This window comes from Heterocephalus glaber, unplaced genomic scaffold (assembly GCF_053883595.1).
Source record: "Heterocephalus glaber isolate CG9 unplaced genomic scaffold, H.glaber_assembly_v1.0 deba00001755, whole genome shotgun sequence".
Lineage (NCBI taxonomy): Eukaryota > Metazoa > Chordata > Mammalia > Rodentia > Bathyergidae > Heterocephalus > Heterocephalus glaber.
Genome location: NW_028258453.1, coordinates 3,846,369 through 3,864,186, shown reverse-complemented (window position 1 = coordinate 3,864,186; position 17,818 = coordinate 3,846,369). Strand labels below are relative to the sequence as shown.

Genomic DNA, 17,818 nt, shown 5'->3' with positions numbered 1-17,818 from the left:
ATTCCCCTGCCTCCCTGGGCTCATCTCTTATTCCCCCACCCATTTTTAAAAGATCTCCCTACTTCCTAGCTTTTTCATTATTTCTCATCTGATAGATTTTTTTCTTAGACTATTAAAACAGTGAACTATGGATAACTTGAGAATAAAGGAAGGTGACTATGTGGCAGTGTCAGATGTTGAAGCAGAGTGCAGATGGCATGGATGGACATCAGGATCCTGAGAAGTAGGGTGATGAGGTTGTCACGACTCACACATATGTTAAGAACAGTGATTATTATTCTTTATTGAGGTCCACCTGCCTGATTGTACAGCCTCCTTCCCTAGTTCCAAGCTCCTTGAGGTAGACATGGGAAGGCAGTTTCTTGGATTCATATATAGTTATTTTGCCAAATAGGTGAAAAGGAAAGAGAAGGATATTTAGTTGAGGGTATTTGTGAGTGAATGAATGATTATGTATCACGGTCTCTGCTGTTTAAAGGGAGAGATGAAACAAGAGGAAGATGATTTCCAGAGAGAAAGTACTAGGGTCTGTGGATGCAAAGCTCTTGATGAGATGGAAGAACTGTTTCAATAGATATTCAGTAAAGGAGCCTGAGAGTGTAAACTGTAGTGGCTGAAAGGTAAAATGTCTGTTTTTGTGTGTGTTTTTTTAAATGATGAAAAGCAGTAAGATACTACCTTGGTAATGGAGGCCGAAGTCTACTGTGCCAGAACATGGTACTGAGGAGTTCACACAGTGGGTAAATAAATAAAAAACTCACGTGTATATTGAAGTACCCTTTCATGAGTTATATCAACCATGGGAAAATGAATGGGGGATGTAGTCAAGGAGCAATGAGAATCAGAAACCCAAGAACATTAGCATCTCAAAAACTAAGAAAGAAGCCATTACTGAATCAAGAAAGATTAGATGAACACATTTGCTTCTGTAGCTCTTTAATTGTGATGCCACCACAATTTCAGAAAGACATGTGTTCGATGTGTCCTAAAGTCATGGGATGACTTTTGATACTATGATGTACAATTGCGCTATGTGTGAGTTCTGATTTTACCATACAGATGCAAAAACATATAAAACCAGAGATCCTCCAGAGCTCTGCAAAGAGGCTGAAGCATAATAACTTCTTCATGTTTTTTCCCTATTCATGACAGGAACAAAAAAGTTGGCTTTGAAAGACTCCTGCCAGCTTGGAAGTACAAAGATGGAGATTGTTGCTGCTGTGCCCTCCTAGCATCTATTCTAATTCTGTTTTTCAAATTCACAGAGAGTGAAGAAGTTTATCAAAGGCAGGTGCTGTCAATTTCATGTATCATCTTTGGAATTGTCATCGTGGGCATGTTCTGTGCAGCATTCTACTTCAAAAGCAAGTAAGACAATTTCTCTCAAGTGTTAAAAGTTCTCTTCTCAAAGAAGGCAGCTGGTCTTTCTTTACTTTCTCAGTCTCTTCTCCAAGCAGAGGGTTTCTGTGCAAACAAGTTTACCAGCCATCAGCAAATGACTGAAGATTTGTGTAGACTGCAGTGAGTATGTCATCTGCTGCATATGGATGTGTGCGCATGGGTGTTATCTTTGATGCACAGAGTGATCATTTACAGGAATTGATTAAATGCCCAGTGTCTGCTGGTCACTGAAGGGCTAACTATTCTGAACAGGGGCGCACTGCGGTGAACCTAACAATTTGCTCAATTGCCAACCATTAGGGAAAAAAATATACAGAACAAAAAAAAGAGTTTTCATTTCATACTGTTTTTACCCAAAAACCCTAAAGGTTTTAGCCAAGTAGAAAGAACACTAAAAGCTAGTTGGATCAATTGGTATATGCATCTGGAACATGTCCTAAATTTCACTTGCCAGGAAACTAGACCTTCAGTAGATGATGGTACTTTGTGTTTATATTTTTCTGTAAATGAATTCTGATAGTTATTTATGGAAATGACATAATCTGCACTTAAAATGCAGATAAAAACATTAGCCTTTTGAATACTTGAGGTTTAAAAAGTTGGCTCAGATTTTGTTCTACAGCTTGTCTGAAATGCAAGCCAACATGTAATTGCTTTTTATTGGGCTGATATTATTCTAGCCATTTGCTCTTCTAAAAATGGATCAATGTCCAAATATAGTTTAGAATACCTGTCTGCATGTTATGTATGTTGATTTTTTAGAGAACTACAATTATGACTTAAATAACATAACTCAGACATAGATGCAGAGTTAGTGCCTATTGTTTTTTAATAAACAATTTCAGAACTGTCTTAGATTTTCAGAATTAGTGTACAAATAGTACAGAGAATTCTTGAATATCCAAGACCCACTTTTCCCTATTATTAATGCCTTACATTAGAACAATGTGCTTGTCACACATAATGAAATAATATTGATAAAATGTATCTAATAACCATTCTTTCAGATTTCCTTCATCCTTTACCTAATATCTTTTTTTTTTGTTTCAAGACAGCTCTTGGCTGTGACAGTTGTCACTGCGCAGTTGTGGAACATGTACTTTTTCCCAGGCACATTGGATTTCTCATGTGTCAGCACCTGATCCTCACAATAATCTCAGTTGTGTGTCATGTCACTGCAATTTTCAAGTAGTGTGCTAGTCAGCTGTTTCTTAGCATAAGAAAATACCTGAGATAATCAAGTTACAAAGAAGAAAGGTTCCCTTTCTTTATTTTTGTTTTAGGGTTGCACTTTTGTAGATTCCACTCACAATCAGGCCCTTGTGTTTGGTGCTGTGATGAACCAGAACGTCATGATGGAAGCACATGACAGAGGAAGCGTGGTCCCTTCATGGTGGAATGTCAAGAAAAACACAGGAAGGGGCAGGGTCTCACTCTCCTCAAAAGGGCACAGTCAGCAGAAAACCTTTCACCAGCCTCCACCTGTCCACCAGTTCCACCACTTGTCCTAAGCTCTAAGGTGGGACCAAGCCTTTAACACATGGGCTTTGTGGGACATTTCAGATCCAAATTGTAGCAGATAATATTGAGATTTATTTTAAAATATTAAACTGTCAATGCCACAAGGGAGGAATTGCAGATACGGGGCTTTGAAGCTCACCAGTTCTAGTATTAATCCTGTATTATTAACTCCTGTACTCTGGCTCAGAGAATCCTCTGGTAGATGAAGAATCTGCCCAATGTGAGCCAGGAGTGCCCCTCTTTGACAGCAACCCTCCCACCGAATGGTCTCCAGGGAGGTCATGTTGCATGGTCCTCATGGTTTTATACCAATCAGCCATAGCTACATTCAGATCTTTAGCTTTCCACTTGCTTTTTGTGTTTTAAGGAAAATTTCATTACATTTCTTATTCTCAGTTTCTTTCTTTTTTTCTGGTAAAAAAAGAACAGAAACAGTATCCCCCTTATAGAATTGTGTTAAGGACTAAAGGGGATAATACTGTAAAGCACACAGCACAGTGTTAGAAGACTAAGTGCTCTATAATGGTTTGCTGTTGCTAACATCCACAGTCCTCCACACAAGGACTTGGAAGCTGTGTGGCAACAAAGTTAAGTGCATACACCAGAGAATGCGACAGGTCATCAAACCTGGCAGGGAGCAGGAAAGGTCTCCTCTTAAGAAGGGACAGAAGTTGTGTAAAACAATAAGCAAATTACTATAAAGAAGCAGTTAATTGCTTATTTTTAGAGTATAATTTGTAGGTGTACCACACTTAAGTGAAAACTGTGGTAATCATGAGAACAGAGAACAACTGGATAACCAGGAACTTCTGCTTTCAGGGCTGTCGATCTGCTACCTGGGCAGCACATGGGCTCTGAGGCCAGCAGCTCTTCCTGGGGCTCGACGAGGGCTCAGGATGTTTAATGCAAACACTATTCCATGCCAGATTCATCATAGGAGGTCAGAGGCCCAAGTTCAGGCTGGGGCAGCACTGGGAGACTGTCCTTCTGCCTGTCCACCAAGGGCCCATTTGTAGTAAAAATGAATAGGTATCTATAAAATTAAAATAGTAAGAATCAGAGCCCTTTTCAACTGGAATCATATTTACCAGGTGCCCAGAGTGTATGTATTTCTTCTATTACAGTTGCCAGGCACGGTCTTGATTTTCCTTTGCCTGAGAGAAATGTCATACCCTGTACCAAGCTCTTAATCTATTTCTTCAAAACAGTTCAAAAAAAAATTATTTTTGGTACTGGGGCTTGAACTCAGGACCTTGCTCTTACATGGCAGGTATGGTGCCACTGAGCTAAATCCCCAGCCCAAAAGAGATTTTTATAACACCCTGGCACAAGCTTCTTTTCTGAATTCTTGGATGTTTTATTCCCTTTCTCAAAACTTGGGGATAACAGAATAGACAAACAACACCTTGATCTCCTCTTACTGACATGTACAATATATGATTGTTTCTTGTCACTCTTGGCATGACATCACTTAATTAGAAGGAATATTAGAGAAAACTTGATCTCTGATTCAAGTGTGTTGGTAGAAAACATGATGAGGCAAGAATGAAGAGCGTCTCGAATATAGAGGATTTTCTTATGCAGTTATTTGAGCCCTCCAACAATACTAAACACAGGGTAAAAGAAATTTTCTTTTCATCACTTACAATGAGACCATGTGTTCCCACACATAGTCAATAGCAGTATTAGACGGACCTTTCAAATCTGGCTGACATGGTTTATATGGAAGCTGTACATTTTTAATGGATTCCTCTTTACTTTCAACTTCTGTAGGTAAGAAGTATGAAGTTGACTGTAGGAGTCCTTAGTAGAGTTGAAAAATGCATTGATGACACTCAACTCTAACTAGATTTGGGACAAGAAAGGAAATGTTCAAGGAGGCCGAACTTGGATTAAGTAATTATCAAAACTAGGAAAACAGTAGAAAACCACGAGGCCTGGTATTATGGGCACAGTATATACCTGGTGGTAACCTGCCTCTTTCTGCAGGAGGTCATCTTCTGGGGTAACTTTTCAGATCTTGGGGATGCTCTGAGGCACCACTGTGATCCTCTGTAAAAGGAGGTCTACATCCCTGAGGTGTCAGAAGACAACTGTGAAAAGAGTTGCGTTTGTCAGTCACGGGCCCTGTTCTCAGATAACCTAGTTCCAATCGCAGGTCAAGACGAGGTTTGGAAAACTAAACATGTGCCCCATACTGGAGTGCAAAACCAAGGTAACTTCAAAGCTTGGAGTTTGCTAAAGTCTTCACTGAGACTCAGTTGCATTCAAACTTCTCCTTCTGCCCAGTCCTATTTTCTTCCCTTCCATAGATATTGATTCCTAATTTCCTCCCTAACAATACTCCTGTATGCTATCTCCATTCCTACTTCCTCAGGAACTCAACCTATGACACAAGATAACATCTGCCCACAAGATTGTGATACATACCACTCTGAAATATCCATCTCTTTTCTTTCTCATTCTTTGGGCTAGAGAAACTTCAAACTCCTGGCCTGTGAAGGTTCAACACTGGCCTTGGGCCAGTAGCATTCCCGAGTACAATGCACATATGGTGTCCTTCCCAGAGCAACTGTTCTCCTGAGAGAGCTAATGGTATTGCAGTCAGATACTGCCCGTTTTCTCTTCCCATTTGCTAAGGAGAGTAAGAAAGAGGAACAGTGTGTGCTTGTGAAAGGGAGGGATGGCAGGAGGAGAAGGCAGGCTCTGAAATGGAAAACCACTTGCCTTAGAAAATGACTGTATCAGGACTGCAATAAGATGAGATAAGGAAGGCAAACTGGAAAAGGGTTCAGGAAACATGGTCAGATACTTTCACAAGGAATATATCTTTAAAAGTTTGTATTTTCAACACTCTGAATTATGAGACTACTCAAAAGATAGTGTTTCTGGTACTTTAATAGTTAGGAGAGTAATTGAGTCCTTTTTCTGTGCCAAGCGTCCTTTTATTGCTTTGTAGTGATTCACTTGGCCAGCACCTACTGATATCCCATTTGCTTCTTGAATAGATCCCTGATAGGATTTTGTGGCTACAATGTGCTTTTTAAATGCTCACAGGATGGACTTAATTTTAATAATAAGCTGCAGATGAGTTGTTAAGAAGTACATAGATTATTATAATTTGATTAAAACAACTAAAAGTGCTGGGGATAAAAACCCCACAAATAATTGAAAAGATAAAAGAAATATTTAAACAAACAAGTATATCACACTGGTGTTATAAATTCAGAAGGGGAATTGATGCTCATAATTTTCACATTCTTCAGAAAATACTGATGACTTGTGAAAGATGGAATTAGTGCGGTCTTTCTTTTGTCTTTGGGCCAGCATCCTAATTCCTCTGAAGCACCGCAAGGTTGACTGAGCTTTTTGCAGATTGAAAAGGAAAGGGACATTTTGCATGTTCTCTCACATTCAGTTGCCATGGAATCCATGGAAGAAAGCTCTGATGAACTTCATTTACAGATGAGGAAACTCAGGCTCAGTGGTGTTTAAGTAATTACCGGGTAATTACACTGGTAGATGATGGAGTCAGGATTCAAATCCCAAGCCCTGTGACACCATCACATATCCTCTGGGAGGGCTGCCTGCCTGAGAATCTCACCGTAGACATGCAGTCCAGCAATATCTCTCCTTGCCAGAGAACTTAGGGGAGAGGCACACTTCAGAGATGATTCTGCAAACCTATTTCTGTGCATACTGAGCCTCATTCTGTTGATAATTTCTATATATCTCTTGGGGCAGTGCAGCTAATCAGGCAATAGCTTTTCTACACTTCTGGTACAAACACCGATTGATCAGTCACTTCACACATGCAGGCAGGAACACTTTACTAGGAGTCCAAAAATCTAAAATAATCTCAGCCTCCCCTCTTAGCAGCTAAAGGGCCATATGCAAGTGGCTTCACTTGGTGGTGATTTTAAGCGCACAATATACAGCCAGAGTGTATGGGATGAAAATCAGTCGCTAATAGTGATTCTGTGGCCCTAGGCAAATGCTTTAACTTGTTTGTACCTCCATCTTCTCATCTATTAAATGGGTGTAATATTGGCTTATCAAATAAAATTATTGTAAAAAAATAAATGAGTTGATACTTGTAAAACACTGAAAATGATATGTCACACATTACTATGTAATCACTGGGCCATTAAAAGTTAACTACTTTTATTATTTGAGCTGTTGGTAACAATAAATGAACTCTAAACTCTGAAAGACAGAAAATATACACTTTTATACCTATGTAAGCATTGCATATAAGCTACATACACTTGTGTTCCATAAAAGTAAATTTATCTTTGTAAGTAAGTTATATGGGGCTGCCAGTCACTTCTTGGTAGCATTTCCAATTCTTTGTAGCTGAACCCTTAGGGTTAGGGACCTCTTACAACCACAGAGGCCAGGAAAACATGCTAGGTTCCCATCTGTCTTTGGAGTGCCATTGATTATAAATCCCTGATAATATTAGGGTAATATCAGTTTCTCCCTCCATTGGAAATATTTCTTGGTGAGTTGAAAATGAGAGAATGGCTCTTTGTTAAGTAAATTTATCTAATTTTAGCAAATGATAAATGTAACCATTGGGAATGAATGGACTTCAAAAACTAAGGATAAAATAAGCATATGTAAATATTTATGCATGTATTTATACCTGTAGGAAACAAGCTAAACAAATCCAAGAGCAGCTGAAAGAGTCACAAAATGGTAAAAACTACAGTCTCAAAGCATCCAGCATGATGGCAAAGTCAGAGAGCTTGATGAAGAGCCATGTGCAGCTGCAAAATGTAAGTTACATCTCCATCATCTCCTCCAATGTCTGGTACCAAGCTCCCAGCCCAGAGGGAAAAAGGAGCCTGTGATCAGGCTTGTATATTCTTCACTAGTTTCTATAGATTCTTGCTTAAATCATCTCACAAGTCTGGTGTATATGCATGTGCAGGCACACATATGTATACGTGTGTTTTCAATGAAAGAAAGGAAAGCTAAGTCTCAGCATTGATTTTAATCCAAATATAAATTAATGTCTGGTAGGAGTAAGAGCTTCAGTTGGTTGGCCCATAAAATCTTTTGAATACTTGCTTTGTGCCAGAAATAATGTTTGGCTTGAGGGATACAATGCACTTTGCCCTTTGAAAACCAACATACAGTAAGAAATGTAACTACCACCAGAATAATATGAAGAATGTGTGCTGAGCTCTGAAGGTTCCTGCTGTAGCAGAGGCTGGAGGAGAGAAAAGTAGGGACAGAGCTAGAGGCTTCTCAAATTCCCTTAGGCTTTCATTGTGTATCATCAAATAGTCAAAGGACTAAAAGTGAGAGACTAGAACACACAGAAAGAATAGAGCATAAAATTCTAAGTGTACTTGCTACCTTCAGGCCACTCCAAGTTCAGGGTACAAGAGGGGTGAGGGATGAGGATGAGAAAGTGGCACCAAAGTCAGAGTCAGTTCTTCTAGCGCCAGGTCTTCCATGGACAACAGAACATGAATTTAAATTGAAATTCTTCTCCTTCTAAATTCTTTGAAAATTCTTAATCATTTCTGAGATATATTGCAAAACACTAAATTAAAGAGAAGAGAATGCTGTCTAGTACATGCTGAAATATCCCTCCTAGGGTAGCAATTCTTTACCCTCATGTATGATTACATTTCTAGAATCTGAAGCACTAAAGGAAGGAAGGCCACAGAGCAAACCTAGTATTTGAGCATAATAAGCAATCACCCAGGACACATTCACACCCCTCCAAATGCTTAAATCACTGGGAATTCATACATCCTTTGTGATTCTAAGAAATCCAAAAAGTCGCCACTATGATGCACATAACAGATGTACTTCGATGGTTTAATGTGGAATTCATAAATCAAAATTGCTTTCCAGCAAAGTTTCGTTAAACTTTTATTCATGGCAGTGTGCGAGGATTGTTCTTTTCAGAAACACAAAGAATGCTTTTGCTAATGACTTCTAATGAGGATGATCCCAGCACCTACAACAAGGCTGACGATGGAGGCTGTTTCCATTCCTTGGCAACTGGTGCTGTCAAAGATAAACACAGCTGGACACCTGTGGAAGCAACAGGGACAGATTTTCATCAGTCACAGACCGTTGTAGTAGGGAAAAGGGTCAACTTTAATCTGTAAGGAGATGACTGGGCCTTGTAAAAGATGAATGAGGGAGGAGAGAGGCAGACAAGCAAGAGCTTAATCAGAGTCAGGCAACTGAAAGGGTACAAAGTGTTGGTTAGTGTAAATGCTACAGGCAGCTGTGTCTGCTGGCAGGACCGGAGTTGGGATTCTGTCCTCTATGGAGCTGGGAGACAAAGCCCCTGTCCTTCCTGAACGCTTCAAAGCAACGGCTTTCTGGTCCTTGTGAACAACACTCCTGTGGTGTAGGAGGTACATATTCATATTTATAAGCTTTTTCAGTGCACACTTTAGAAAAGGGATGACCTATCCGTTGCCAGTTAAGACAAGTTTTAAATTTTTTCAGCAGCCTTGAGTTTTATGTCTTTCTGTTTTCAGGCAGGCACATTATAGGGGCCAGGGTCATCCCGGGAATGCAGCCTTAAGCTAAGTTGGTGTCCATATCATTTTCTATGGGTCAGAGGAGGTGTATTAAAGCATTTGTACTGAGAGGCTAACATTCTATAGTCCAAGGCAAGTCAGGAAGGGGCTCCTGTGAGTTGCTATTCATTTTATAGAGTTGTGTTACTCCCAGAACACACACAGACACACAGCCACAAATACACAATGAACTCTGCCCTTCTTATTTATCTAACACATGATGAATAGCATTTTCTGTCTGCTGTACAGTTGCCACACTCATGTGGGATGGTTACTTAGCGATCCCCAAAGTGCCCATGACACAGTTTTCTCACCCATCCTCATGCCAGGAGACAGATATTCAAGGTCTTTTCTATGGTTTACTGTTATCAGCAGTTTAAAATGATGTGGTCATTTGTATGCTCTGCCTACCCCTGATGTGATTAAAATTATGAGGATTAGAATTACAAGAAAGAAGTGACTAGCTACAGGATGTCCAACACTTCAAAGACCTTTGGTAGCTGTGATTTTATTTACTCCCCCCTGTTCATCCCAGTCCACCAGGACCTAACATTTTGTACGTTGGGACAAGCAACATGAGTCTCACTGGGTCCTTTCTATAGGACCCAAGAGAAGGTGTGGGGAGAGTCTTTTTGTGTTCCTACCATTGTTGCACAAGAATGGGAAAATACATTTTTCACTTCATTTAGGTTCTCAGCTGGACTGTAAGAAAAAGTGAATTAACAAGAAGAAAACAGGCTTATTAACATGTACATCATGCATTTAACATGTGTGGCATCCAAAAACGAGTAACATAAGGGAATATTTAGAATTTAAGCTTAAGTATCATCTTAGGTTGAGAGAAAATGGTTTTGAGGCTTCTGAGTAGTCGAGTCACATTATGGGAAGGTAATCAGGAAAAATATAAAAAACAAGATTTGTTAGTAAGGCTTGCCATGCAGATAGGTACCTTCTGTATTGATAAGTGTTAGTTAGAACAACTTTTCCTAGAACAATAGAGGAAGACATTTGTGCGAATAGAAATTTTCCTTAAAAGAAAAATTTGTGACCTGTTTGCTGAGCTTTTTCTGCATTTGCTGGTTCTCAATTGTTTTCACTCAAAATAATCTATGTCAAAGAACATTTTTGAAGTTGCATGTTCTGGCATCCTCTCTACACATAGGACATTTTGTCTCTGAAATATGGTGTGATCCACTAAGACTACACATTCTAAGAGACTATCAGTGTAATGGCTAAGAGGATACTTACAGTCCAGGGTGAGAATAGATATAATAGGAAGACATTTAAGGACTCTAAAGAAGGAAAGCAGGGTGCATTGAAAAGCTACATGTACCAAGCCATTGCATTCTACACATTATCAGCTTAGATGCAAAGAGCTACCTGAGCAAGTTTCTTTAATATGACCAGATTGGGGGCTGAAGGTGTATCTCAGTGATACAGCACTTTCCTAGCATGCATGAATCCCTGAGTTCAATCTCTAGCATCAGAAAAATAAAAAATTAAGAACCAGATTAGAGTATACACATTGCTTTTGCACAGGCATCTGTCAGTTTCAAGGCTAGAAGGCCATGCTGGTCACTGCCAATTTTATTTTATTGTTTCTAGGTTTTTATGACAAAAGCCCGAGGCCTGGGGGTTCTAACAGACCTAGTTTAGCCACCCAACTCAAAACACCAATCAAGAAGATGAATGGTAGTGAAGGGTTGGAGCGGAGGTTTAGTCAGCATGGCCCCCTGGGATGAACTGATGAACAGACTCAGTATCTGTCTTCAAGGGGTTGAGACAATCTTTGAGGTATCAAAGAAAAGAGCAACAGAAGCAATGGTTGGGGGTTTGCACAGCTAGAGGTTTTGCTCAACTTCCAGAGTAGGTAATCCCAGTCAAGCTGTGGTCTGGTCGATTATTATCTCTGGACTGGGACTGGTTCTGTCAGGTGGTGCCCTAGAAATCCTTTTGTTTTAAGGGGAAAATCTGGTTCGCATGAGCTGATTGCCCCTGCTCTGGAAGGTTGACCTCAGTTCCTTCATCTGACAGGCTCTGCTTTTCCTGGGATCTGAAATGACTGCTGGTTTGGAACAATGACCAGAGACTTACGGGAGCGACCTCCAGGGAGTTTGGAAAAGGACATTGTAAAAGCTAGCAATTGAATTTCCTGGAAAATCTTGGAAATACCTTAGTTACTCTTAAATCAGTGTCTTCAGTCTTGAAGGGGGATGAAACAGGTTTGGTAAATTAGGACTAATAATTCTTTTCTTATGAGCTTTTAGACAGACACTTAAGAGATAAACATGCATATGAGTAGTGCTGAGCAGAGCTCTGACCCAAAGTGTTAAGGAAGAGAGGGAGGTAGATATAAAGTAAAGGCAGAGAGACCAAGCATTATCCTGTCTTAGTGACCCATTGGACATCTGCAGGCCTGGCCTTTATGTCCCAGTTATGACAGCTTTATCAACTTTTGCTTTGTTAATTTCACAGCAGGAAATGACATTCTTTGAATTTTGCATCGGTTAACTCAAGAATGAAATATAATGGTTACCCATATATTTCTAGTCAAATTTTTGTTTGGTGAATTACATGCTGATACCCTTGGTTCACAATATTATTACAGGAAGCAAATATCAATTTGATAGCAATTTTCCATGCTGTATATTTTGAGAGGAAAATAATGATGAAGGATAGATATTAATAACCCATCAAAAAGGGACTAAAATTGTAAGAACGTTTGATTTCCTTCAGTGCTATCCTTATGATATGTAAAGAGAAGTATAGAGAGAATCTGTACTTTGAGGCCAAGAAACAGTCATTCTTAGGGAAATTAGTAATCTGATATGTGGCTAAGACTATTTAAACCAGATTAAAATGCAAATAAGTTGAATATTTAAGAAAGTATTTTTGCTTTGTAGGCGCATTATTTTTTACAAGAGCTATAAGGAAATAACAATGTCAATGATAAAAGTGGTAAATGAAATAGAATTAATAGTCATAGCATGTTGCATGCTGTGTGCATGCATAGTACCTTGATGAAAAATGTTATTGTCTTGTTTCTGTCCCAACAGTGAGTACTTAATTTATGCCCAAAATATGTCAAGGACAAACATGGGGCTGAGAGCTTGAGAGTTACTTCTGTTAGACTGCTGTTGGCAGAGGCAAACTCACGTCTATGAAACTCAGTGGATCCTGACCAGAGGCACCTTCTCCCTTCCCCAGACATTTGGCAATGCCAGGAAACAATTAGGCTGTTACACTTTTGAGAAGAATGCTGCCAGAATCTAGTGGGTATAGTCCCAGCTTTCTGATAAACATTCTAAAATGTACAAGTGTCTTCTATGACTGAGCATTATCGTTCCCTAAATGTCAGGAGTGTTGAGTAAGCCCAGAGTTCATCCTCAGGTTGCAAATGTGACCATCAGGAAATTGTGAACACCCAGATCCATCACCAAGCTTCTAGATGCAGGCATTTATTTTCACCACAAGAAGGGTAACAGCCACCCAGGTCCACTGTCATCTTTGGGAGAAAAAAAGTCCTACTTTCTCACCCTATCACAAAAATGTCCTTGTTTTATCTTGAAGCCCAGATTAACTACTTGAAATTCTTTGCAAATTCTAGTGTTTAACAAATGAATTGTCAGTGTCTGGTATTCCCTTAAGTTCATTAAACATTCATGGGGAAGGGTTTCACTTTACAGTCATTTAACAAGATGTGAAATTCTAGTCCGGAGAAGCAATGTGGTATTCTGGAAGCACTGGACTCAGATGTTGCAGAGGGGTGGGGATGGGGGGGGATCCTGACACTGCCTTATAATCTTCTAGGCCTTACCTATCATCATTTACAAATAAAGCATCTGTGACTCAGAGAAATGAGCTGATTTTACTCACTGAGTCCAGAGTGAGAAGGAGCGGAAGATAAAGGATAGCTTCCAGAGCCACTGGGGGACCAGAGTGACACATCTCAATCTGCTTCAGTGATCAGAAAGAAGTCATTGAGAGAGACTTCTTTTCTCTTAAAATCAGGAAAAAATAAACAGAATTACAAAGTCAAGGGCAGAAAATTATATAGTTCTTCCCACTTTTTGTTCCAATTACCATCTTAAGAAAAATAGGTTTATGGGTAGAAGTAACATTCAATGAGGAAAAAATTGGAAGATAATTTACATGCTGAAGAAAAACAATAAGTAAGCCTTCCATAGCATTAATCGTTAGTACAGAGACATATATTTATTCAGTAATACCTATTGAATACTTTTCTGTATTGGACACTACATGGAAAGCCTAAAATACAGATTATTCCTGACCTGTTCACAGATCAGTACTAAAGGGAAATATATCAGCATCCACTGTGTTTTACTATAGATAAGTTCAGTCCAAGTGCTGTCACAGAATGAAAAATTACCTCCTGAACTGACTAAAGTGATGATTGAGTTGAGTGGTGAGAATAAGTTGAGATTTGTTGAATTTGCATGAGGTAGGTCAGATGAAGTAATTTCTTTGTAGCATTAGTTAATTTTGAATAGTTCTAATTTAAAATCTGATCTTTCATTTGAAAAACCAAGTTCTAATTTATTAATTCAATATAGATTCGCACATTCATCTCTTCATTGAATATAGATTAAGTAGCTGGAAGTATCAAACAATGCCTAGAAAATACCACATATGATAAGTCAGATTCAAAATTCTCATAACAAACAAAATGTTCCTGCTTTCTAGGAGTTCAGGGATTTTTCTAGGTAACAGATATTCATCAAATAATCTCACAGATGTGGAATTTTATGCATGGCAAGGCCTGCAGTGCATAGCACACAGTGCTATCAGAATTTATACCCAGAAGCTTGGGGAGCTAACAGAACAGGAGACCAGCAAAGATCTCTGGGAGAAGAGTTATTAACACGTGTTCAGACCTCTGGTTGAATTGGGCAACCTAGCTGGAAAGCGGAGGGAAAGGGGACCCTGCTGTTGGTGTAGAGAGGTTGGTCAGTTTTATTCCTTTTCTTTGGAGGCGATGTACTAAAGCCCACAGTTGTTAGAGTACTTCTTCCTCTGGTGCATGGTGCAAAAATTTTCAAATCTGTACCAGTGGTCAATTGCTTTTAATTAATTGCACTTGAAATCCACATGAAATTGCTCTTGAGACACATCATAACCACTCACATTTCTCTATTCTCTGGACTCCCAAATCAGACTCTCAATAAAAACTTTTTGACACAGACATAGATGAGCTGGCGGCAATGCAGAGGCACACATTAAAAACTGTTCTGAAATGTCCTCCCCCCTGCCTTTACTGCCTTGTGTTCCTGAACAGGTGGTTATCAGTTCTGTCAGCATTGCTTTCCAGCACAGGTTCTGCTTTTATTTAATCTTCTGTCTCCCACTGTGTGGATGTGCGATACCTGGAGACCATGATGTCCTTGCTGTGCTGCCAACACCAGTCTGCTTTGTGTGCCCGGCTCTTGGTTCCAGTGCAGCACCCAGTTCGCTAGGAATGAGGCAGGTGTTGGAGTGGGCAATAGTGGAAAAGTCAGCACCCACCTACCCTCAGTACCATGGCTGGCCATCTTGACAGGAAAAGGGTCAATGGAGGCTTCCTGAAAGTAAGGCTTTTGCAGGAAGTCACAGATTGTCCAGAAGCTGTAGGGGTGTTTAACTGGAAGTCATTTACACTTAGGCTGAAATGACAGTGAGTAGATTGTAACATCTCAATCACCACTAAAGTGATTTTTTGTGTGTGTTTTATACTAAATGAGATCTTAGCAATACATATACATGCAACATGTCATGATCTGAGCCAAGGAAAGATCACAGTCAGTTTGCAACCTTTGTCATATACAGAGGATGTCATAAGGGAGGGAGGCCCAGACAACAGCTGACCCAAGCACTTGAACTTCACTGCAGATCTGACCTGGTGGATAAAGCTGTGCAGACTAATCCTCAAACTGGAACTGCATATATTTTTGAAGAAATTGTAATAAATACTTTCAGCATAGGACATTGATGTCAAAGGCTATAATCCTGGCCACAGAAGCTAACTCATAAGGAGAGTTGATAAAAATGAACTGGTTTATAGACTGGGCTATGTGCCTTGGAGCATAGAACTGAGATCCTCAGGAAACAAAAAGGAAGGTGAATTCTGCCATTGGTCTCTAAATTCATTAAGTACTTGCCTTTCACATTTGATAAAGATTTTTAAGAAGACTTTATTTTTGGGGCCAGGGATTTAGCTCAGTGGTTCCGGTGACTGCCTCGCAAGCACAAGGTTCCGAGTTCGATCTCCAGTACCAAAAAAAGATTTTATTTTCAACACAATTTTTTATTGACACAAATGTTGAAAAGATACTCCAAAGAGTTTCCATATACTCTGAACTCAGTTTCTTCTATTTAAACACTGTACACTAGAATGATACACTAGTATGTACCACTAGTTTTGTAGTACAGTGTTAAAATCAATGACCTGATACTGATGCACTATTACTATTCATGCTTGACTCAGATATTCTGGGGTTTTTACCTGATTGCTTCTTCTGTTCCAGTATCATCCAGGAAAACATGGGACACTTACCTGTAATTCCTTAGGCTCCTCATGGCTGTAACAGTGTATCAGTTTGGTGACCTTGACAGTTTGGAGTAGTACGGGTCTAGTATTTTGTATGATGCTCCTTTAATCTAACAGGTTTCTCCTGATTACACTGGGGTCATGGATTTTTCAGAGAAAGGTAACAAGTGCCATTTTGCCACTTGTTATCAAATCAAGGTTACACATTGTCACTATGAAGTGTCACTACTGAAGTTTACCTTCCCATCTGTGCAAGGCAGTATTTGTCAGGTTTCTCCATGGTAAAGATACCCTTACTTCCCTCTCCTTTGCAGACTACTCTGGAAGGAAGCAACTACCTTTAAGGAATGGAGAGTTAGAATCTGTCCTCCTGGTGGTGAACTGTTAATTTATTTGGATACTACTCAAAAGGGTCTGTTTCTTCTACCCAACTTACTGTTTTTACTTCATCACTTATGTCACCATAAACCCATGAGTACTCATTTTATACTTTAAAGTCCAAGAGTTAAATCCATCTTTATTTTGTGATTGCATTATCATAACTTTGGCCAGTGATAAATCCTTCAATTGGTGTTGTCATTGTGACCTAGCCTATCAATTCACTATCAGGTTTTGAGTTCCTTGTTGTTAATTTTGAGCACTACAAGGTGCTCCAAGCTCAATTTATGTATTACCTGTCCCAACCCTAAAATCAGACATTTCTCTAGTAGCATTCCTTTCACTGCAGAATGCTATTTGCAACAAGATGTGGGAGCTAGAAGCACTCCTGTTACTGAGATGTCTGTGGTCTAGCCCTCTTGGTAGGTAGAGATCACATACAGCTCTTTAGAATGTAACCCTCTGTAGCCGTATTTGGCTAAGCATAATCTCATGTTGATGTCTCCTCCACCCAGGCTTAATCAGTTACCACATGGTTTCCAGCCTCCACTCATTGCTTATTTATAAAGCCTTGTTCCCTCTATCCACCATCCTTGTACTTAACTACTCAGGCACAGAACATATACAGCAGAATTAAAATAGTTGATTATACTGTAACTACCTTGTTGTTATATAGGTGTGACGATCCTGCAGTGGTTACTTGGTTTTAGACTTACTGACTCCATTCATTTCCAAAATTGCTTAGACAGCACCCCCATCCCCACCCGCACCTCCCACTGATGCTCATTCATACACTTGTAAGACAGATTCCTTTGTCACAGTCTGTTTTCCTTCCTGGGATTCCTAGACCTCACAAATGATATTTATTTTGTTAATAGCCATGTTTCTTTACTAAGTCTAGAACAATTAAGGTAACACATTTCCCTGTGAATTTTACAAGTTTGTGTCTTTTAAAAATTTGGTTCATTTCAATTAAGTTATTAAATTTGAGGACATGAAATTACTCAGAGAGTTTCTTCCTAACTTGTATTTGTCCAAAGGAGATGGAGGAATGACCCTTTTTTTTCACTTGAGTTACAGGTAATTTGAGTTATTTTTATCCCTCACCCTACTCCAGTTAGCTTATAGAGATTGATCAACATTTGTATCTTTCCAAAGAATCAGTTTTTCATTTATTGATTTTTTTCTATTATTTTCCTGTTTTCAATTTCATAAACATTTTTCTTGATTTCTTTATTATTTCACCTCTACTTGTTTTAGATCTACATGGTTCTTCATTTTCTAATCTCCTAAAATGGAAATTTGGATTATTGAGTTTAGATTGTTCTTTTTAAATATAAGAGCTTGATTCTATAAAGTTACCTCTAATAACTACTATCATTACCTCACACAAATTTTGACAAGTTGCATTTTAATT

The 17,818-nt window shown here is 39.2% G+C and overlaps 1 protein-coding gene across 9 annotated transcripts in view; it reads left to right on the top strand.

The window, feature by feature from the left end:
• Nrg3 (neuregulin 3) overlaps positions 1-17,818 on the top strand; it is a 1,056,615-nt gene that overhangs the window by 1,013,979 nt on the left and 24,818 nt on the right. For all 9 annotated transcript variants that reach the window (XM_087201146.1, XM_087201145.1, XM_004867739.3 and 6 more), the window contains exons 5-6: positions 1,266-1,368; positions 7,577-7,703. In XM_087201146.1, coding sequence (XP_087057272.1) covers positions 1,266-1,368; positions 7,577-7,703 — 230 coding nt within the window. The remainder of the gene's footprint in view (positions 1-1,265; positions 1,369-7,576; positions 7,704-17,818) is intronic.